This window comes from Mytilus edulis, chromosome 5, assembly GCF_963676685.1.
Source record: "Mytilus edulis chromosome 5, xbMytEdul2.2, whole genome shotgun sequence".
Lineage (NCBI taxonomy): Eukaryota > Metazoa > Mollusca > Bivalvia > Mytilida > Mytilidae > Mytilus > Mytilus edulis.
The window spans coordinates 65,956,254-65,979,751 of NC_092348.1; the positions used below are offsets into that span (position 1 = coordinate 65,956,254).

Consider the following 23,498-nt stretch of genomic DNA (forward strand, 5'->3'; position numbering starts at 1 on the left):
ATTCAAACACAGGTCGAGGGTATATCATTGAAACAATGTTAATAGCTAAACTAAAGATATATTGCAGTGCTTTTGGTGAGGTTTGTGAGTATTCTACCGTCTTGGCCGTCAACGACCGAAAATAATAGTTCCAGATTTATTTTGAAATAGGCAAGTTTTGTTGCATGAAAACAATGTATGATTTGAACTTTTTATTCAGTACATTTATATGTAACAAGATTCGAATGACTGTCTTTATCTACTCGAAACTATTTTTAAGTTTAGTTTAAATACGAAACTCTGTTGATTCTAAAATCTAAATACTTTTATGTAGGAGGGGAGATAATTCATATATTTTTTTTGCAGAGAACAAAATGTGAATTGATCAATTTATGCAGTAAGTAACCAGGAAACGAGTATTGTGATACCATATTATTTGATTATTTATTAGAAATTAAAGGATATGATAGTAAAACACAGTATGGCTTTCTGTGTATAAGTTACGCTTTGAAAGCGACGCTTCTAAAGATCGCGACTCTAAAGGATGATGATATAGACTAGGTTACAGGTTTTATACTTACAAAAATTAGAATAATTAAGCATTAAATATACGAGACTCAAACGTATATTTTTTTTATATTTTTGTACTGCATAATATTAACAACATGTTGTGAAAATACAAGAAACGGTGTCATTTTTATATTTATTCTCCAATACAAGACATTCCCTTATGTGGTTTGACAAATAAGGATGCACTAGTACATGTACACTTTGAAAGTGATATCACCCTGGGATATGTGAACGTGAGAAATTAAATGAAAATTTTCTTACTAAAAATCCTAGTCCATATACAAAAAGAAGGATCACAATTGAACAATAAGATATATTTTAGAATCTGTTTCAGAATGTTATAGAGTAAAAACATCAATGAGATTGAAAGCAATACATGGTTGTGAAGATTGTTAATTTTTTTTTAACCGCTTTGAAACTTTTTTTTACAATCAAATATTTCTTAACAATTCACTCAGCTCAGATCATTCTGGTAAGTTTCCCTATGTATCATTTATTTGAAATTTTGAAACGTTTTGCTTTTTCACTTTTTGAAGTAATTTTTATAATTCGTATTAAAAAGGACAAAAAATAAGACTATCACGTAGTTGTACAAGTAAAACAGCTATCCCCGATTGACCTATTCCTGCATATTCGGTATGCTGCCCGCGCCACTAATTATATATAGTTGTTCAATACAAAATTGATCAATTATATTTTTTTCTCAAGAGAACTTTTGCCTTTGCATTTTTTTGTAATGTCCTAAGGTCTATTTTGATCTATTTTCGGTATCTTCTTGTAATTGTATCAATTATTTGCTGCAGGAAGTATCTAAATGTAGTGTAAGCAGTTTGCACACATGTTGTGTCACTTGCTATTTTTTGGATAAAATATTATTAATTTATGTAGTTCTTCTTCTCCTTGTCTACATTTTCAAGTAAAATAAAGGGTGAAGGTTGGTGCCTGTTCACACGTTAAACCCGCTACATTTGATTGCACCTGTCCTAAGTCAGAAACCTGTATTATGATCAATTATGGTTTACTTTTACAAATTGTGACTTTGATTGAGAGAAGTCTCATTGGCACATCTTCTTAAATCTTTAAAATATTGTAAAAGGAAACTACAAACAGAGACAACATTTTAAGAATTTGACAAAAAAAAATAAAAATGGTAGTTAACTTTTTGAATATAGGTGACCAGGGATGTAAAATTGAAAATGGAAAAGGGGAATGTGTCAAAGAGACAACAACCCGACCTTGCAAAGAGAGACAACAGCCGAAGGCCACCAGTTCAGTGATATTGAACGTAATAAAAACTTCGAAATATACACAAGAAACTAGATTTAAAAATCATACAAGACTAACAAAGGTCAGAGGCTCCTGACTTGGAACAGGCGCAAAAATGCGGCTGGGTTAAACATGTTTTTGAGATCTCAACCCTCCCCCTATACCTCTAGCCAATGTAGAAAAAAAACAAAGACACAACAATGCGTTTATCGTACTCGTCCGAAAAAATCCGTATTTACTTGACTGTTTCCAGCATGTACTTGTCATTTAAGTTTGTAAAACGCGAGCACATGGTTGCGTTCAATATCGTAGCAGCTATATACGTAGTGCAACGTAGATTTTGACTATTGAACGTGTAGCTATAGACTAGTTGTTACATAGATGTTGATAGAAGCTACGTAGCCGCTACGTAGCTGCTACGATATTGAATTCAACCCTGGTGAGCGATTTTTGCATTACTGAAATAAAACATTTTGTTGAATACTTTTTGTCTTTCTTCTTTCTTTCTTAATGCTATCGAATTCCTTTAATGCAACTTCTTTTAATATAAATATTCCAGCAAATGAAGTTAAGGTCTATTTTGTTTTATGCTGTTAACTTCACGACCATTTTTTCCTGTTCTTTAAATCTATTAATTCTTAGTTTTCAATTATTCATTTCGGTAAGTTATGCGCAGTTGTTCAGTATATTTAAAGTACTTGATGATAGTACGGTATTTACTGATAATTTCTCAAAAAGTGTCACAACCTTCCGGTCAGTAAACTTCTTTAACAAAAGTTATAATTTGTCGATCTATCATCATACCAAGACATGTTTTTGCTGATGTCATTTCTTTGAATAGCAATATGTCCATCATCAGTTTACAGTTTCGCTTTTGATTATAAAATAACATTTTTCAATTTTTTCGAAATTCGCGTAAAATATTTACAATTAAAAAAAGACACAGGTCTAATTCAGAGAATAATTAAACACTTAAAACTTTATTGTAATACAGGAATCTTCACAAATAAAACTATTTTATAAATTTTATACATTTTGCAATCTCTAAAATGATTTTTTTTGTTAAAAAATTGTATACATACATGTATCTTAATTTTATGACGAAAGCACCAAGAAATAATTTTATCAAGTTCTTTCAAATTTGTACTTGTTAAGAATTCTCTTCCAAACCTATCTCATATAATCTAAAAATTGATGTTTATGCTTTGAAAATCCGGCAAGAGTGGTACTTGAAATCCAAGGGTGTAAGCTACAGTTCAAGGATAGAAGAGGACAACAAACAGCCTGTGGTTATCCCTGTAATATAATGTTTAATATTACGCTAGACTTTTACTGTCCGAATGGAATGGGACGTTTAATATTTCTTCCTGTGTGACGTTTACATTTTTCTGACGTCATACACGCGAAGCAATGAATGTAGTTTTTAAATTTGATAGATGCTTTTTGTGCCTTTATGTTAAATTTTTGTTTGTTTTGAGATTGTGACACAAAGATGACTGCTGTACCCATATTTTGACAATATTTCCTATTATGTCTGTTCACGCATCGTTGTAAATATAATGAAATTTGATGCGACTGTCATATACAAGTGAGGGGTTTAGTGCTATAAAACCAGGTTCAATCCACCATTTTCTACATTTGAAAATGCCGGTGCCAAGTCAGGAATATGACAGTTGTTGTCCATTTGTTTGATGTGTTTTATCATTGCATTTTGCCATTTGATTAGGTATTTTCCGTTTAGAATTTTCGTCGGAGTTAAGTATTTTTGTGATTTTCCTTTTTTGGATGCCAGAGTCTGCGCATGTTAAAGACTTCTGGCAATAACATTCCCCCGCCCCAATTGACGAGTGCATGGGAATAGAAATATTGCTACTTAGGTCTTTTTTCAACCAGCAGTAAACCCCATGCCAAATTTGGGCGTTTGTTTGGCTATGCGGGATGTACAAGTACGCAGTTACGTCTGGTCAGCACATGGACGTTAAATCTGAAGCTTCGCTCTCAGAACGTTTAGAATGATTGCAACAATTCTTTGACAAGTCGTAGAAGGGTTGTTGCAAAGCACAGTGTCTGGTCCCAACCCAATATACCCTCATGCATTTTCCAGTGGCAGTCCAAATTTCCCCGACCTTCATCCTGGACTGTCGCTTTTACAGGACCTGCCTAATGTATTTAATACTGTTGATTTGTTCTTAAAACATTCACTTGTTTAAAAATGTCTATTAGAACTGGGATCATCTTTATTTTGGAGGATACATGTAGGTTGAATAATTCCCATAGCCCATAGATCAATGTTAAGTAGTTTGTGGTAGTTTAACAATATTGCATTAATCGTTTGTTGGACATGCTCATTCACAATGTCATCATACCCGGAAACCTTATTATTTACTTTTTTATTTTATTTTTGGGACATCTTCATTTCTTGTATGTTACTTAAGAATCTAAAATGCTGTCAATATTCTTTAACTGATTTGTTTGTCTTATACTACATATATATGCGTCGTTTCTTTATAAAAGTAAGAACAAAAATATACTCAGATGTTGTTTAGAATATGTAAAAAGTAAAATCACAAAAATACTGAACTCCCGAGGAAAATTCAATCGGAAAGTCCCTAATTAAATGACAAAACACATCAAACGAATGGACAACAGTCATATTCCAGACTTGGTACAGGCATTTTCAAATGTATAAAATTGTGGATTGAACCTGATTTTATAGCGCTAAACCTCTCACTTGTACGACAGTCGCATCAATTTCCATTATATTGACAATGATGCGTGAACAAAATGTCACAAATAGGGATACACAAACAACACGAACCCAACCAAAATATGTTTTTGTTATGTCTTTGATGCTGTTCTTATAATATGAATTGTAAAATCTGTGTATATATGGAGGAAATAAAAATTATCAACCAATCTTACCACAAAGTCGGCTAATAAAGGCCCCGAAATGACGAACGCAAAACAATCCAAACGTGAAAACTGATTAATGTATACAGTGAACAATAAACTACTAAAACAAATTTGATATACAGCAACAAACAACCATTGAATCACAGGATCCTAACTCGGGACAGGCACATACAGAATTTGACGGGGTGTAACCAGTTTGTGGGTGCAAACCCCCTCCCCCTAAACTGTGACAGTGGTGTTACAGTACAACAAAGAACAAACATTAAAATCAGTTAACTCGTCTCAATACAAAGAAGCAAAACATCTAACAAAAATAAAAAGTGGCAGCGTAATTATACACCCCCACAACAACAAAATAAGACACTTAGTACAGATCTGAGAGTACTCTAAGTTACCGACAGCTATAGTTCAACATGAGAACATTTTACAAGTTTGCCCCAATTTGAGAACCAAGTCGTTTTCAGCAAAATTAACAAAAGGCAATTTCAATTTGTGCACTAGTAATCAGCTTCTCCAACAATGTTCAACCCACAGCCTTGAAACTTCACAATATGATTGCACATATATTACATTGCAGTCATTGGCGGATCCAGGGGGGAGTTACCGGAGGGGTTGGAATCCCCCCCCTTTTTGTTTGGCCGATCAATGAATTTGAATGGGGACATATAGTTGGAACCCCCTTTTGTCCTGGGTTTGGGCCCCCCCCCCCAATTTTTTAAATGGCTGGATCCGCCCCTGGCAGTTGTGCATCTTCTATAATGGAATTGTTTTAGGAATGGTTGTCCAATTTTCTTCACACTTGGAATCTTACTTTTTAAGTATTTAAAGAAAATAGTTTGGTATAATAATAATAGAACACTCTCAATACTTAATTTTGATGACACATGCCAAATGTTTCTGAAATAAAAATTTTATAGGCGATGATGCATGCTCAACACAAAAAAATTATGCAAAATGTTCATGAGCATTAAAACTGAAATCGAGATACAAAAATTAGTCACAACAACATCGATGTTAGTTCTATTGTGCACACAAGAAAAAAATGTGCCAAAATATTTGTTTAGTAATACGAGATCATTCCATCTTATATTCATATTTTATTATCTTTGTTGGTGACCGTGTTTAATGAGTACAGAATTTTGCTTACATACAACTAAACATACCATTAGGTTATAATGATGAATTTAAAACAGCATTCAAAAACCAATAGTAATAAAGGAAGACAACTCTAATGTTAAAAAAGACAAAACAAGTAAGAAATCAAGTAACAAAACAATTAAAAAAAAAGCATGTGTTAAGATTGAGCAAAGAAAACCCACCAACAAGGATTTCTGGTGAAAAGTTGTCTCATTGGCAATCATACAATATCTTCCTTTTTGTATAAAAGAAAAGAAATGATACGTAACGGGGTACCATATTGTCAACACACTTTTAATTAATCAGTAATAAATCTGGACAGCTCACGTAAAAAATGTGCACTCTTTGTATGCTAAAGAACTCTTGCAACATCTCTCTGAATGGTGCATAGGCTGTCTATGAAAGGCAAAATATTTTCCACTATTCAAGTAGCCACCATTTTCCAGTGGAAGTTGAAATCACAGTGCAACCCACCAATTTTGTTGAAACACGACGGGCCTGCCTGCGTGAAACAGGATCTGATATACCTTTCCAGAGCGCAAGATCTGTTTCACTATTCCAGAGCACCTGAGATCATCCCCGGATTTGTTGGGGTTTGTGTTGCTCCGTATTTTGTTTTCTGTGATGTGTTTTGCATACTGCATGTTGTTTGTCTTATGAGTGTTTGTCGTTTTTTGCCATGGCGTTGTATGTTTGAGCTCAACTAGTGAGTTTGAATTTCCCTTTAGTATCTTTCGTCTCTGTCTCTCTTGGGCAGAACCTACCTATTATTGAAGTTGCATGGAATATTTTCCACTGGACGTTAAGAAAACAAGTCAAATTATATGCTGTTTAATAAAACAAGTGTAACTATGGGACAACATTCAATCTGAATCTAGCAAAGAGCAGTTTTGCACACGTTGCTAGGGTAATACATCCCAATGGATGGATTTAGCTGTTGTCGAGTTGTCGCATGTGGAAACGTACCTATAGATTGTTCAAGGGAAGGTTGTAAAATATATGTTACCGCAGACAAATTTCGATAAAAAAGATAATAATATTATTTATGATTCTTTCTCTGGATATATATATATGGGCATCATACATATACAAGTTATCAAAAGTTCCCTGTATCAATCATGTCAATATTTTGACAAACTGCATTAGCGACTGATGTCACTTTATAATTTACCATTACTTGTATTGACTTTTTTGTTTGTTTATTGGTTTTGATTTATTTTTCCTGTTTATGTTTTGCTTCTTTGAATTTACGACCTGACCAAGTAAATAATTTAACTAAGGAGGCTACAGTAAGTTTGTGAATTCAACATTGTCCTATGTGATGCGACTGTCAAACAAGTAAGAGGTTTAGCGCTATAAAACCAGGTTTAATGCACCATTTTCTAAATTTGAAAATGCATGTACCAAGTCAGGAATATGACACTTGTTGTCCATTCGTTTGTTGTGTTTTGTCATTTGATTTTGCCATTTGATTAGGAACTTTCCGAATGAATTTTCCTCGGAGTTCAATATTTTTTGTGATTTTACTTTTTGGTATTCAAGTGGTACCATGATAAGATGCATTGAAAGATCGTAGCAATATAGTCCTTTAATTCAAAGTGGTTAAAATTTTGTTTTTACATCAGGAATTTTTTTTACAAAAAGTTATTTTAAATCCATGATATAGCTACACATGACATATGTGAGAGGACTGAAGAGCGGAGAAAATGTCCAGTTAAAAAAATACACATGTTCTCTTTCACTGAGTAGTGCTGCAGAATTAGATAGAAAAACGTATTCAAAAGCATGTAACTGGAATAACATGTACCATATTCGATCAAGACCATACGTTTGGTTACCCCAGTACGTTTGCATGTATAGTTAAAATGGACCATTGTATGTTTGTTTTACGGTCGCCATTTTTCATATCGTTTCTTTTTCTTCCTATGCACCATGCATGTAAAGAGTACAATTAAAATGAACTAGCTATAAACTACTTGCAGCATTAATTAGAAAGTCTAGTTGATTAACCCTTTTTCATAAATATCAAATTTTGATTTTCAACTAAAGTGAAAATCTAGACTCATTTCTTAATTCGAAAAAGATAATAAATTTATCTGATTTAAACTTCTATTTCAAAGTTACAATTTGTATAAATATACATTTATTTAAATTGTAACTATTTTGTTTAAAGTTAAACTCTATTATGTCATCTGGTAATTAAATGGCTACCGTTTTAGATCGACTTTTGTATTGCTGCCCTTGAGTAAAGAAACGAAACAGATGAACGGACTTCAAAATAATTATCCGCTTTCGTTTTATCAAATAAATACCCAGCTAAACAACTGATTCAATAAAAGTATTACAGCTGTGTTGTAAAGCATCCCCGAACCGTATTTATTTAATTCCCACTTATTCTCTGTTTGTACACGAACTGGGGATTTTAAAATTCGTGTAATGTACACACATTTTAATTCTTATCATCGATTTCAAGATACTGTTTTCGTTTTCTTACTCATAAAGTAGACAAGAATTATACTGGTACAATTATGGGTATACAAAAAAAAAACTGTCATAATTTTTAAAAAACATTACGTGCGGATAATTTTCGTCTTTCATCTTATTAACATTTTTGCAGCGTTAAAGGATAAAAGGGTATATAATACTCGGGTATAATTAGTACCCTTGAAATGGTTAAAATAATATGACCAACTCGTCCAAGGATGGAAACTTGAATCATTTCCAAAAAATGTTAAGGTGATGTGTCTACAGGTAAAAAAAAATCGAACATACTTATCGAAAGTACTTACAAATTATTGTTTCTAACGGTTCTTATTGATGTCACAAACCAAACATAGGGGGTAAATTAATCTATTGACGAACCAGTCGTGATAATCAGCCGTACAACTGGACTACAAGACGGGACAAGTTTTTTTTATCTGATGCTGACGAGGCATTATTATTAGAACACTTGTTAAAATTGGTGTTAAAGTTAATTGAAAAAAATGTAATTATAAAATAGATATTTCAACAGAGACATAAATATGTGTATATATATATATATATATAAAGACATATATGTGTGTAATATGCATCTCTGATTTCAAATATATAAATAGAGTAATATTCATAATAGGAATGTACTTGTATTTTTTTATGTCGATTTGTTTATTATGTATTAGAGTACTTATGTTGAGGAAGTTAACATAGCTCCACTGATGGTTCAATTTAAATGCAATTATTAAACGATTTTTAAAAGTCATCACAACCGCAAATATGATAATTTCATAAAGTGTTTTATGAAATCGAATTCCACATAAAAAAAAATCCTATCTGATTTATTCTTGGAATTATTTCTTAATTTAGAATACACTGTAAAACATTAATTTCATTTATGATATAGATACATATAAGGTATCAAACAGTATAAAAAAACTATCATGTTTTCAAATAAATTGTTACTAAGGTATAACTTTCACTTTGCTTAAACTGCCCAAAAACTATTTAATCCAAATGTAAAGTTTTAAACAATTGCACCTCAACCAAAAACTGCAAAGTACGTGCACGTTAAAAAAACATAGAAATGTTTTGTAAATTTTTTATAAAGTAAATATCTAAATATGACTTCTGATGTCGAAGTACTGTTCTTTCTTTATCAGCTCAACCAGAGATAGAGCAATTACATGGCTAAGATATGAAGGTGATAATTTTAAAACTATTGTTATTTAGTCAACCAGGTAAAAATTAGTGAGTGTTCAATTAGTTGTGATATCAAATGCAACGTACTTCGTATTATGAAGCCACAATCCTTTACAACAGAACAAAGTGTTCAATAGCCGCTTGATTGATTTTCATTCACAGTCCTCATTTACCCGATTGTTTAAACAGCGTCTCAGGATACCCTTACCTGGCCCTCGTTTGAGAAGCAGCACGCATGCTCCCTGGAGTCATTTTTGGTCAGTTTACATCAGTTTGATTATTACCTGTAGCCTTAGATGTCGCATCATGTCACGACGGAAGCAGGCGAATCCCAGATCCTTAAAAGGTGAGTTAATTATTTCATAACAAATAATAATTATTATTTCATAAGTATATTATTGATTTGTGTTCTAGTATTAGGCTTTAAGGAAGTTTAAAAACTTTTAAATTAGTTAAAGAGAAAATGACGTCTGCTAATTTCTTACCTGTGACACAGGTATAAAAGATGCTGATGTATATTTCATGGATTCTGAAGATGGATTTGACCTTGTCATTATTCAGAAATAACCTTAGTTTCATTTATATCTGTCACAAAATCGTACCGGATGAAATTTGCACCTGTATCATATCTCAGGTAAAATATTCTCATCAACTGATGCAGATAATATACAAAGTCTGAAAGATAAATTATATAGATTCTAAATATTAAAATCAATTAATGCGAGATTAAACTGAAAATAAAATGATATGAAATTGAGTTTTCTGACCGCTTTTTGAGCCAGGTGTATCAGAATGCAGTCCACATCTCAACGCCGCCAAATTCCTTTCAATGCGTGACATGAATCAGTGAATAAATTATGCCTGCATCCCATTAACTGCAGAGAATGTCTCGCATCTAACAACAAAAAGGTTTAGCTATTCAGCAGGTGAAGCTGTGAATAATTGATGCAAAAAGTAGGGTCGAATTTTCAACAGAGAATGCAACCATTGTTATAATGAAATTACTTCCATGTATTGTTGTGGCCCTCAACTTAAGTTTAGAAAAGTGGGCTCTGTAATCCTCTAAATGCAACTTATTTGAAATTTAAGATGACTTTTTGTGTCTGTATTGAAAATCTGCTGCTGATGGCAAATTATGTTAATGAAAATCAAATTTTGCTGCAAAAAATGAAGTACCATTTTAAAATAGTTAAAAATTTATTTTATTCATTCGGGGTGGAAAACAATTTCTTTGACTTTCCCACCACATCTATCTAAATTTTGTTTAATTAAAGTATTAATTTGTCGGGTTGATGTTTGTGTTATTTAATGCAATTAAACCTTGATGTTAAACGTCAAAATCCGACTTTAAGGTGATTAAATGTCATTGTGTAAAAAGTGTAAAACCTTATTGTCCAGATTTGCCCAAGGCAGACATCTCCATAGAAATCCTTAAGTCTTTTTCAGTCCAAATTTTAACACTTATTGTCTAATAACAATAAAGGTAAAATTAACCTTAAGCAATTATAAGTATTTAACATTGTTTCATCAACGGTTTCAGAAGTGGAGTAGATATTGGCATTTATATGGCATATTACTTAGTGACAACTTATCTTGACGACATTTTTATAATGTAACAAACTTTTATAGACTGCCAATTTAATTTCACAAAAAGTTATTAATTAAAATTATCAATTAGATAAATGGTCCTATATTGATAAGAAATTTGAGTTTGACACATATGCACTCGAATGTTTTTCATAGTTTACGTGTATATTACGCATATATACGTATACCAATCGGATGGTAAAGCAAAAATATAAATAAATTGAAACTAACTGGGAAGTTATTCATTAAGAATTAAATTTACTAAAATTAATATTTTGCTTTCGTTCAAAGATATAGAGATACAAAATACGAGTTTAAATACGCACACCATTTGTTAGTTGTGTGTAAACAATGACTTATTTTTTGTAAAATGGAAATAAAAAAGGCCTAAGAATTTTCCACTCAAACCTAAAATGGTTTTCCAACTAAAGATGTTTAAAAAACACTTGAGCACAATAGAACGAGACTTGTTACGTGGAACATTTCAGCTTCACACTTGAACCAATTAAAGGTATTCACAGGTGATGTTACAGGTATACAGTGATGCAAGATGCCAAAATATTTTGATTTGTTTCCTTGTTTCATTTTACACATCAATGTGTATTCTGTTTTTGTCGTGGTGTAGTTGATGATAAATTGGGTAGATATTTATGGTCTCGTTCTCACAATTACCCCTGGATAATCTTGGGTTACTAAGGCGTTTTTTTATCTGCATCACTTGTTACTATTTAAACAAGATGTTGACCAAGGTTGATGATTTATAATACGGGTATCAGACCACTTCAACTTCTCAAAGGTGATACATATACCGAGGGATAACAATTTCTGTTTGCTTTCACCATGTAATATTTACAAGGAAGAAACCTTACAAAATTATCGATTTATTGATCTCTTCATCTTTGTTTTATGATAGTTTCTTCCTCTTCAGACTACATTTTATTTGTATTAAACAAAACTTATCCCCTTTGTGGCCTCTTTTTATTATTTGTGATTCAGCAATCTTAGGATGAGTAGCATCTCTTAACAATACAATAGTGGTTACCTGAGTATTTTTCTCTCCACCCGACACTCTCGTGTATAAACAACCAACTATTTAAGATCTATTTTTCTCACAAAGACAATGAACTTTCTTGTCCTGAAAAGTCACTCGAAAATATAAATTATAAGTCGTAAAACGTTGAATTATTATGCACTTTTTATGAAAACAAAAAATTTTCACTGCATTCGCTTAGTATACTAGATATGTATGGGTAAAAACGATGTTGAGAGATTTGTATGCGGCGAAGTTCGAATCATGGCCAAAATAAATATATACGGTTGGGGAAGAAATTATCTTCATGATCATGAAAAGATGCAAATTAGTACTATTTTTATACAAATGTGATTTGAACTGTCTTGTGAAGGTGAGCAACTTTGACTGGTCAGGTAATTGTATACTTTGCGCGTTATACACTGCGGTCATCAAATAATGTTTGCTCGAAGGAGAAAGACAAAACATCCAAATAAGGTAGTGATGAAAAAGGTTTTCTTAAAATATACGAATGATCAAAATCTGGAAGGACAAAAATCTCCGAAATTAGAATACCATTCAAAAGTTACAACGCAGATAACAAGTAGACTGAAAGATGAGAAACTGCACAGATGACGAACCCTTCCTTCTCTGCTGCACGAATTTAAGTGCAGACAAGATAAAAGGCATAGTATCGCGAGATTTCAGATGTTACGTTCTCAGGACCACTTTTGGTTATGTGCCTTATCTACTTGGGATGACAGAACCCAGCTTATGGTTGGAATTATGCAAGATTTTCAGCGGCATTGTTATCAGTTATTAAGATTTAATAAGATGGTGTCCAAATATTGATTAAACATTCAATAAAATTACGTTTTATCTTTAAAGTTTTCAATCATTACGTGCACAAATACAAACTGAATATATGGAGAGATCGGAAATATGGTTTAGAATGTGGAGTACATATACTAACATGTCAAATACGCATAAAGAAACAAGATGAGACGCGGCGGTTATCGATATTTCATTTTTTAATTCGACTATGTTCTAACTAATCAAAAATTTAAAATATCACAAAAGATGTAAAAATTTTGTATCAAGATTTTCTTTCCAAATCAATTTCTTTCAGTTTCTCTTCTTTCGAACTAGTTTAAAAGACTGATTGATGAAAATGATTAAACTCGACAATTAGTGTCACTTTCAAGGCCTCATCCAGATAGCTGTACCCGACATACACGCAATATTAACTAGAAGACCTTCAGATTCTTGAAACTGATACCAAAAATTTAATTTCATAAAAAATGATTTCTAAAAGAACTACGTGGGTTGCTATCATTGATGGAGTCCTTTGTTATTATCTTAAGGGTAAATTTCCGCCTTTTCATTTTTAAAAAAATAGTTCAAAATAATGATTAAAGATATATCTCTGATTTTTTTTTTCAAAAGAGATACATATATAGAGTCCTTGAGGCGGACGTTGCGGGTGGGTTTTTTAGTATGGGGAAATCGGTAAGCAAGTTATCTTCTGCCTGGTTGTCAAGGAGTAACGTGTCCCAAACATAAATTGATGTTATTGACTTTAAATTTTGATGGAGTAGTAGGTAAAACAAGTCCGGATTTAAGAGTCTTGTTGGTCTCCTCAACAATGGAAAGAAAACATTGCAACCATAATATTTATACATTTACTCATCACGAACCAGTTCAGGCATTTTAACCCTGAAGCCAAAAATTGATCTCTTTAAATGCTGTAACAACATGTTCAATATTGTCGAGACAGCTTGGATTTAGAAATAAAAAATCTTCCCCAAGTTTTCAGTTTTATTTCGATAGAAGGAAGCACTTTCGTTGAAGTTGCAATGCAATTATGTCACACTTCTGCGATGTTGCATAACTTTCTGTCGGTCCCTTAACAAATATGTGTTACATTTAAGTTTCTCAGTTACTACCGATGAACAGTTTGACTTTATATTTGGCAGCCAGCAGCTTAACAGTGGCGATTTGTAACGTGCAAACTTTATTTTTTTAAATTAACCTCGTTTTTGGTAAACAGCTGAACCTCGAGTTGACAAATTGTAACGTATGCACACCGTTTTCAAATCTGTTGGACATTATCAGTTTTCTAGCTAATAAGTTCAGTTACGAGTAAGTGTACTCTTTGGATACAACGTGTAATTTGCTAATTCAACATTCCTTTCCGATCCAAACACCAAACTAAAAGTTCTTTTTTCATGTTAAAGATTTGGATGAAGTTTTTAGGGTGTTTGTTCCGTTTTATAAAGTGTTTATTATACTACGATCTTTTCTCTGTACCCATAATTGATACCGTAGCTACAAAATCCGGTTAAAATTGTCTTATGCCATATTCACTTACAAGTTTTCAAAGCTAAGCATTATATTCTAGGTTATAGAATACTAAATTTTGGGTGTGTTTTAACAAATAATCGTTTCTTTTAAAAACGATTTGAACACAAAAGGAAATTGCTAACCATCTATAGAAACGCTTTTAGTTCCTGCATCTTTTCTTTGATAACACATCTGGTTAAAATACAGGTAATGTGTATTTATCGTCGCACCTTTGAATGAAATGAAAAGAGTCTACTTACAAGAAAAACCGAATCAGGTGAATGTCGTAAATGATGTTGGACAAAGAAAAACCTCTCAAAGTTGATGATAACGCTCAATACAAATATTTACTTTATGTACTGAATGAATGATTTATCTGTATTTAATATTAAAAATTGGATAACATAGAAATAAACACTTTTGTCAAACATCAAGAAAAGAAATCGTGTTCATAGCCTGGGATCTGCCTTGCGTCGGTAGAGAAACTTGTACATAGGCCCAGGATTCATGAAGTTGGGTTAATGTGACTAAAATTTGGTCGCTCAACAAAAAAAGAAGTACTGATATGTGAGGTGTGCAAGCAGTTAGCTCTGATTAATTGAAACTAAATTTAGACATGATATTTTAAGTCATCAATACCGGGGACTATAATAAATAATACTAACAAGACTAGTTTATATAATAGTCCCAGTCAATACCATGGCTGAAATAACAGATTTCTCAGTCAAATTGTATGTTTCTGGACAATTCTGGTTAAACAAGTCTACTTAAAATGATCGACCTATCATTATCATTACTACATCGGGCAATACTAAAGTAATCATGAACTTTCATATTTTTTTTTTTTATCATATTAATGAGGTTGAGGCCAAATTATTTTAGTATTTATGAATGATCAGGCCGCCGCTTTCAAAATTGTAGGGTTTGCGTTCCTGATGAAATTGTGCATTGCCAAAACTGAAAGCACTACGAACGCATCACGTACGATATCATAGTCTTAGTGTTCTCGCTTCTTAATTGATCTTAATTCAATCTGAATGCGGCTTGGAAGAAAACTTCTACAACTTGATTTTTTCGCTTTTTTTTTTTTTTTTTTTACCGAAAAGCAATCACGTTTATTCAAATAGAGTCAGCACTTATGATGTTTAACAGTTAGTTATGAAAATCGACAAAACCTGAGACTACTATATAAACACATATATATATATTTGTTATCTCGGAAAAAACTAAGCCGAACGGCGATATAAGAAAAAGCGCGGGAAAGTTATACCGGAAAGCGTGACGACTTTTATCATCAACATAAAAGGGAAGTAACTGGGATGAAAAACTGGAGACAGAGAAGATGATCAAGAAAAACACAAATTTGATTTAAAAAAACCCACCAAACTAGCAAAGTGCAAATATGTATAAAATACAAGAAAAAAAACCATTTATTACCGATGACTGAGTTGGTGAGCTCTGATCCAGATCAATCAATCTATACTTCCCACCTGCATGAAATCATCAATAACATCATGGCACATGTCGATATGTCCCAGCTATTTCCACAGCAATTTTATTTGTTCTACAAAAGTGAGTAAACAGATCTGTTGACATAACCCTCTCTTCTCCCTTTTCATTGAGTAGGTAGGGTAATAATAAGTAATAATCTGATCTTATAATTACAATTACTTAACTTACCAAAGACAAAGTGAACATGAAAAGGGGGGTTGGGATGTCCGGATCAGGTCTTTTTAAGTTCGGGAACTCGTAATTGCTCCTTTCGGGATTCGAGAATTCTTTTTTTTCGAATTTCAGGACCTCTGGATTTCGTGTTTTTAAGCATGGGATTTACGGGATCAGGACCCCTCCAACCCCCCCTTATGAAAGCCAGATAATAGGGCTCTTCACGGTTAGTTCGGCCATATTGGATAGGGGGCAGATTTTCATAATAGAGGTAAAAATGGTGTGAAAAATACGGGAAAACATCATTAAAACAGAGCTGTTGCTTGGAAACACACATAGGATTTCCCACACTTTCATACCATTTCCACCTCCTTCCAAAAAATCTGCCCCCTATCCAATATGGCCGAACTAACCGTGAAGAGCCCTATTCTTGAGACTAATATCTATATAGCCTGTTGTCTTGCTTAACCTTTGTGTGCACACTCCCTCATACATTATTGAAATTTAAGAAACAACAGACATTTTTAAGTTAGATCACTGAATCTTTACTGGGGTAGCAAAACCATTGAAAACACAAGACTTGAAGAAAATGCCTTTAATTTTTTGGGGGTTCATTTTGAACTTATGGTAGCGACTAGCGGACAAGACAATTCTTCTTAGTTTGAACTTCTTGACAAAAACTGATACCTCAAAAGAAAAATTGCATCAGGATGTACCACATGAATTAAGTGTAAATCTGAAGAGCATTATTAATTTATGTTACGTATGAAGAAGATATCTTTGAAGTATTGAATTATACTGTAAAACAATGTGAAGTTAATTCATTGATATGTCATAAATACAAACTAACGGATTCAACATGCCAGATTAGGCTTCCGTGAATTCTGTTCAAACCCTTCTTAGTTCAGTGACAAAATATTCATTTAATCTTCAATGGATTTAATGAATAATAGTTTATCACTAGGATATCTATACAATTGTATTGATGAAGATGAGTTGAATTGCACCTTTGTGTAATTATCTCTGATTTAGTTATAATTACCAAGATACAGGTGGTTAAATACCTTGGAATTTGGCCAACGACAACATCATGCAACACTGTTTAAAATAGACTATTCATCTTGATCTACAAAATGAAAATATTTTAATGCATGGTACTGAAGGTCGAGTAATCGCAGATCTTATTCATGATGAATAAATGGTTATAATTTATCTAATTTGTAGACCAGTAAACTTGCTGAATGATGTCCTGTTAAGTGGAGATATGATTTAAAACGTGGTTGGAACAAATTATTTTAAATGGATAAAAATGTCCTTGTTTGTCATGTTATCAATAAATAATTTTCTAAAGAAGGCTATTTTTTAGTCATTTTGAGGTGTCAATTAAAACAGTTTCCAGTTTTCAGAAACTTTTTAATGATGATTCATAACAAAATTAGTATAATTATATTGATAATGAATTCTTCCGATTTAATTTGCAGAATGACAATTGCCGATGTTAAACGATTTTGGAACTCCTAAGAAAAGACTTGATAAATGAATTTGAACTATGTGCTTTAGCTGTGAATAACAGTACATCAAAATGTGTTGAAGTGTTTAAAAGTATACTTGGGTACTTTTGAAACCATTTTTTACTTTTAAACAAAAGATTGTTAATTAACAAAGGATTTAATTAAATGACTTCACCAGCTTAATCTTGTTAAGACAAATGTCACTCCATTCCTATCATACTTTAACCGCTTCATCTGTTTTTAATGAACAGTGTGCCCTTCGGTAGATCGTGTCACTTTCATCGTTATTAGACTGGCTTAAAACAAAAGATGTTCACTAACAATTAAACAAAAGAAAATCAGTTGCAGAATAATATGTAAGAAACAAGATAGCAGGAATTTTCATTAAATTTTTGGCAACCATCGCCAGTTTTCTTTCACAAATATTTCAAAGCATTATTTTCCCTTTCACTGACGACTTTATGGTGTTACGATAAGGTACAATACAGGTCATAGGCTATCCTTTATAACAATAGATGTAGGTATTTGGAAAACAATTGAAATTACTTTGTATTGTTAAAGAAACTTTTAAAACTAATCTCATTGGGGTATTGTCTTCCTAATAGATTAACATCTGGGCTCCTATTCTTCTCGCCCCAGTGCTGCAATTATTGTCCCGTTATAACTTTTCTTCTCAGTTTCACTGCTGAATAATACATCGATGCATATTGGAAAAAGTTAATATTTCATTTTCTTTTGTTCGATTCTTATTGGTTGCCAAAATACAACCGAAGTGATTGTCATGTTTATCAGTCTTTGTAAAGTCGAGAATGACTTTGTATTTTGTATTCATTTGAATTGTCATAAATAATTTTAGTGTCTGAAATTTTTTCTTGGTCATCAGATTTTCATTTCTAATGATAATGAAATATGTAATAGTAAGATATAGATGTTGTTATTATGTTAACACATCAGATGATTATTAGTAATTCTATGCTATTTCACAATACTTTATAATTAAAATATAGAACTCCACATATATATATAAATATCGTGACTGCTGATTCTGTTGATTAAATCTTTAATATGAAATACATTGTACAGTCACTGTTTATATATTGAATATGAAAATACATGTATTTTGTTAAAATTTGGATGCTTTTGAAAACAAGATTGGCAGTCATCTTTTTCTAAAGACAAGCCACCTAATACATGTACTCTTGTGCCACTTCAATAACCCACAACAGCTTTCTTGATTTTTGTACACAGGACATACCCTTATCATTTGGACTCTGGTGGATAGATGTTCATATTTTTATAAAATATTGATTTGGTATATGAGACGTACCCTTATTAACCATGGACAAGATGAAATCAATTGATGATACATCTTTTATCTTTGAAATTAAACACCTGTATAAAATTTTGAAAATTGATTTTCATTTCTGATATCAGCGAGACTGTCAACATCCTGGAGCCTCAATCATTCCACACAGAGACTTGTAATTCTAGATGACCCATATATTGATTTCTAAGATTTATCCTCAAACTCATAAAGGAAATTTTAAATCAAAGTATTAAGAAATCTTTTGACAAATTTGTTTGTCTAAATTTTCATCAGTGTGACCTTTTGTTCAGCTTGTCACGTCAAAATTATTGATACATGTACTTGAGTGAAACACTACTTTCTGTTCAGTGTACATAAGAATTTGTCATTTGGAATAAGGAAACTTTCATAAGCTCAACTTATGAAACTATATCATGTATATATTTATTTGTGAAAGTTGAAAGAAAAATTTAAAAAAAGGATACTGGTATATCATTATTTTATATATTGAATAAATCAAACCTGTTTGAAGTTTATGTATTCCTTGTATGAAAGAATTCATCTTTGATGGTTTGTGTTAAAGTTCTTGCAGAATTCAGAAAAATAATGACTAAAAATAAGACAATTGAAATAGAGCCGATAAACTCAAAGTACATATAATAAACCATAATAATAAATTGGAAAAATTAAATTCCTTGGTGTATTCGTACCTAAATTGTTTATAAAGACATGTACAAGATAAATAGAATATATCGGTAATTACGTGTGATATAAATATTTGAAAGCTCATAAAAAGTGTGTAATAGACAACATTAATACATGGTTGAAGATTCAAATGAGACTTCAGAAATGTATTTAATACCAGGTATCTTTGTTAAATCATCTTGAACAGGAAAATGACAAAGTCTTAACAATGACAACATCTATTAAGATCATAAGCACATAGAAATTAACGCTCGTGTATAGTCATCATTAACTGTGTAACGGTACAGGAGGTGTGGCCTTAGTAAAGCGGGCAGCCATGTTATCATCTTGACCTATCTTCTGTACCCAGGATGATATTACCCTCACATCTATACAATTATCAGGTGCTGTCGTTACGCTCAACAAATTTCGATAAAATCCGTATTTTAAGCTTTTTTTTAGTGATGCTCAATTGTTAAGGTAGTTGATGCATTTGAACTGAGTTACCTTTCATTTTGGAGTTCATTTATGATATGTCTTTATTTGATTATGACCTACATATATATATCTTTAAGTATACATTGTATATGTATATAACTTCCGTGAAATGGTTTAGTAGAGTTTTATTACCCATTTATTTATATATATTACGTTAAATTCATTATTGAAATGGTAAAATAAATTTGCTACCATATAATGTTTTTTTCAAAGCCTGACAAACGATACAGGATTTAAATCGAATATCATTTTAAAAAATAAAAAAAGCTCTTTTATTTTCAATGTCTTTAGAAGCTTTGAGTTCAGTTTTTTAGTACCTGAATCTTATCACAAATTGAGACACCGTCTTATTGTAAGAGAGGTATAGCAACAATAAGATAAAACTTATAGGCTTAACAAGAGAAACTTGAGCAGATTCTATCCTCTAAATGAGATCAAAGAAATCTTCAAAGGTGTTAATTGCAGGTAATTACCTTGTAGATGATAGAGAAAAATAGGTGATACTTTTGTCATTGTCTACTTTTATCATAGAGTTATCTCCTCTTGGGATTAGAATTATCACTTATTTAAGCTTATTAATAACTACCAAAAACGTGTTTATTAAATCAATAATGGCCGTCTTTGATGTAAATGAATTACTCAAAAACCTATTGTAACATTATTATTGTCAGCATCCAATAGTTATTTGTTGTATTAAGTCATGTGATGTTTGCCAAATACTTTGGTCTATCTCATTGAATTATCTCAGGTAGAAAAGATAAAAGGATGAAGCACCTGTATTTTGTCCCACCATAGTAACCGACCTGACCACCCAGGGCCATTTTGTCATTTTGAAAAAGATGTTGATTTTAGTACTGAGATAGGAGTAGCACACCTATTGTCGACACTAATCCTGTCGTCTGCTGGTATTTCTTTTCAGTATGGTGAATCAAATCTTCACACAAAACCAGCAACTTGATAACTGTTTCCGGTGATAAAGCCAGCCCTACAGTCTTCATCCTTTTCAGGGTATCAGGGGTACTTAAAGGGTTTAGTTTTTAAAATACAATTTACAGTTTTAGTTGTATTTCTGAAAACTTGACCTAAATATAGCAATTAGCTTCCCTGTATCATTTAGAAATAGGACTTCCTACTGCCAGAAGATATTTAAAAAAAAAATAATTATACAATTGCATCTTTATGTATTATTTTAATTAAAATTTAAAAAATTATAATATATTTTTTGAATTCATGCTACATTTGATATTTTTTTGGACTTGTGTGACCTAAGGTAAAATATATCCTCTAAATTAAAAATGATTGGCAGGTTATGCAATTTACAACCATATAATGTTAAAGATTAAAAAAATTAAATTTATTTAGTTTCATTTGATTTTTGTTCACATTGAACTTTATGAACTTTTTTAAATTAGAGATCATAATAGTTTTGAAAGAAATTGATTCATTTTGAAATGTATTTTTTATAACCGATTTCTTTCTCTTTACAAAAGGATTAAAAGTATAAACAACTTTTAGTGGTGGTCTAATAAAGGCCGACATCCCCTTATCTTTTGGAAACTGAGTTATCTTTTCTTTTGTACATCATCCAATCTCTAGATCTTAAAGGTCGTATTCATTGGTGGAAATAATAAGAACAAAGTCTTTATGATAACTTTAATTGATATTTTCTGTCGTTGAGTACCTTGATCATGGAGCCAAGTTTCTTACGGCAAAGAATGAATGATGCTTGATGTAAAAATCTCAAATTTCAAAGACATTTTCCCTTTTTGTGAGATTAGGCGATCGCTTGGCAGTTTCCATTTACTACGTGCAGTCACCTTTTCTATAGTCCCGTCGTCCTGTATTGAGATGTCTATCTTAACCAAGGACAATCGGTGAGTCACTATAAGTATAATGCGACTGGCTTTAAAAAAGGGATTTTCTTTCAACATCCTTTCAAATACATCAGGATTTAATTGGTAGCAACCATCAACGTTGAGAAGTAATTATATTTGCAGCAAAATACTAATCATTTATTAAATCAGTACAGCATTTAAAGTATCAATGTTCGATGTGCAATGAGTTTAAATTAAATTGTGATCTTATTTACTGATAATGAAGTGATGAAATTTTTATATATTGTAACCTATTCATAATTTTCCGCCTTTTTCATAATCCAGTTGCTGATATACATTCAGGTAACAAAAGCCTTTCACTCGGAAGAAAAAAATCAAGTGTCGGAATATTAAAGAAACGCAAACGAAACAAGGAAACCAGATTGATGTATAATTTAAATCCGAAAATTCTAATAAATTAAACTTGAATTAATTTAAGATTACAGGATTTCTAAACACGAGATCACTTTTTTGGGTGAAATTTGGACCAAATTTAAAGCTCCTTATTGAAGAGAATTGATCAAAGTGTATAGTATATTGATATAAATGTCTCTATACAAAATTTATATGAAAAAATTAACAAGCTAAACTAGCATCTTGATAAATTTGAAATGTCATGTTAAATTTGAAGTTTAAAAATCTTCAAAAACACAAAGTAGTAAAAGTTGCTTAATTTAGGAAACAAATTCAAAGAAATGTCTCAAACTGATTTAAATAGAAGAATTGGACCTGGTTTTTCTTGTGAAATCAGATACTTAGCAGTTTTCACTAGATCAATACGAATATATTTGATGAAAAACTGCATGGTTTATATTGAATAATATTAACATGTCAAAATTAAACAAACCTTTATTGACAGAACCATACATAAGATTTGTTTAGGATGTTATTGGCAGTTTTCTCGGTGGTGATGTCGTTATGTGGGATATTTGTGCCATATATTTGTAGCTGACATGTTGATCAATCGGCCAGATAACAAGAGAGAAAAAGAACGAGGGGATGTAAAAAGATCTCTGGATGATAGTTTTATCCTACGATAATGTCTCGTTTCATCAATAAATCAATACGAGTAGATAGGTCAGGCCTGTACCTCAACATGAGATGCAAACAAAGTTTTATACCTGTTTAAAGTTTCTAAGGACTTTTTTGTTTAACATTAATCCATTTTAACTATTTTATGTTCCTTGTCAAAATTTTACAGAACTAATTTATCAAAGTCAAATTTTGTGATCTCAATTTGAAAATATTAAGTTCATGGCTTAGTTAACTTAGTTGAAAACTATTTTATTTTATTAATTCTACTAAACATGTGTGAACAAATAGGAATACTAAAATAATGGTGTATCATTGCCAATAGTGAAAAAAAAATGAACAGAAAATAGACAGAGGATGCAATACATTGACAAATTGTGCAGGAAACGATGACACAAAAAATTTCAATCTTTTTAAAATTCATTTTCTTCATCATCGTTAATAAA

The 23,498-nt window shown here is 31.7% G+C and overlaps 1 protein-coding gene across 4 annotated transcripts in view; it reads left to right on the top strand.

Moving 5' to 3' along the window:
* Positions 1 to 9,590: 9,590 nt before the first annotated feature.
* Positions 9,591 to 23,498, top strand: part of LOC139524257 (ras-responsive element-binding protein 1-like) — a 49,405-nt gene continuing 35,497 nt past the window's right edge. For 2 of the 4 annotated variants that reach the window (XM_071318976.1, XM_071318977.1), the window contains exon 1: positions 15,799 to 16,054. In XM_071318976.1, coding sequence (XP_071175077.1) covers positions 15,922 to 16,054 — 133 coding nt within the window. In that variant the 5' untranslated portion in view covers positions 15,799 to 15,921. Of the gene's footprint in view, positions 9,890 to 15,798; positions 16,055 to 23,498 lie in introns of those variants that run through there. The other 2 variants (XM_071318978.1, XM_071318979.1) reach the window with 2 other exon arrangements.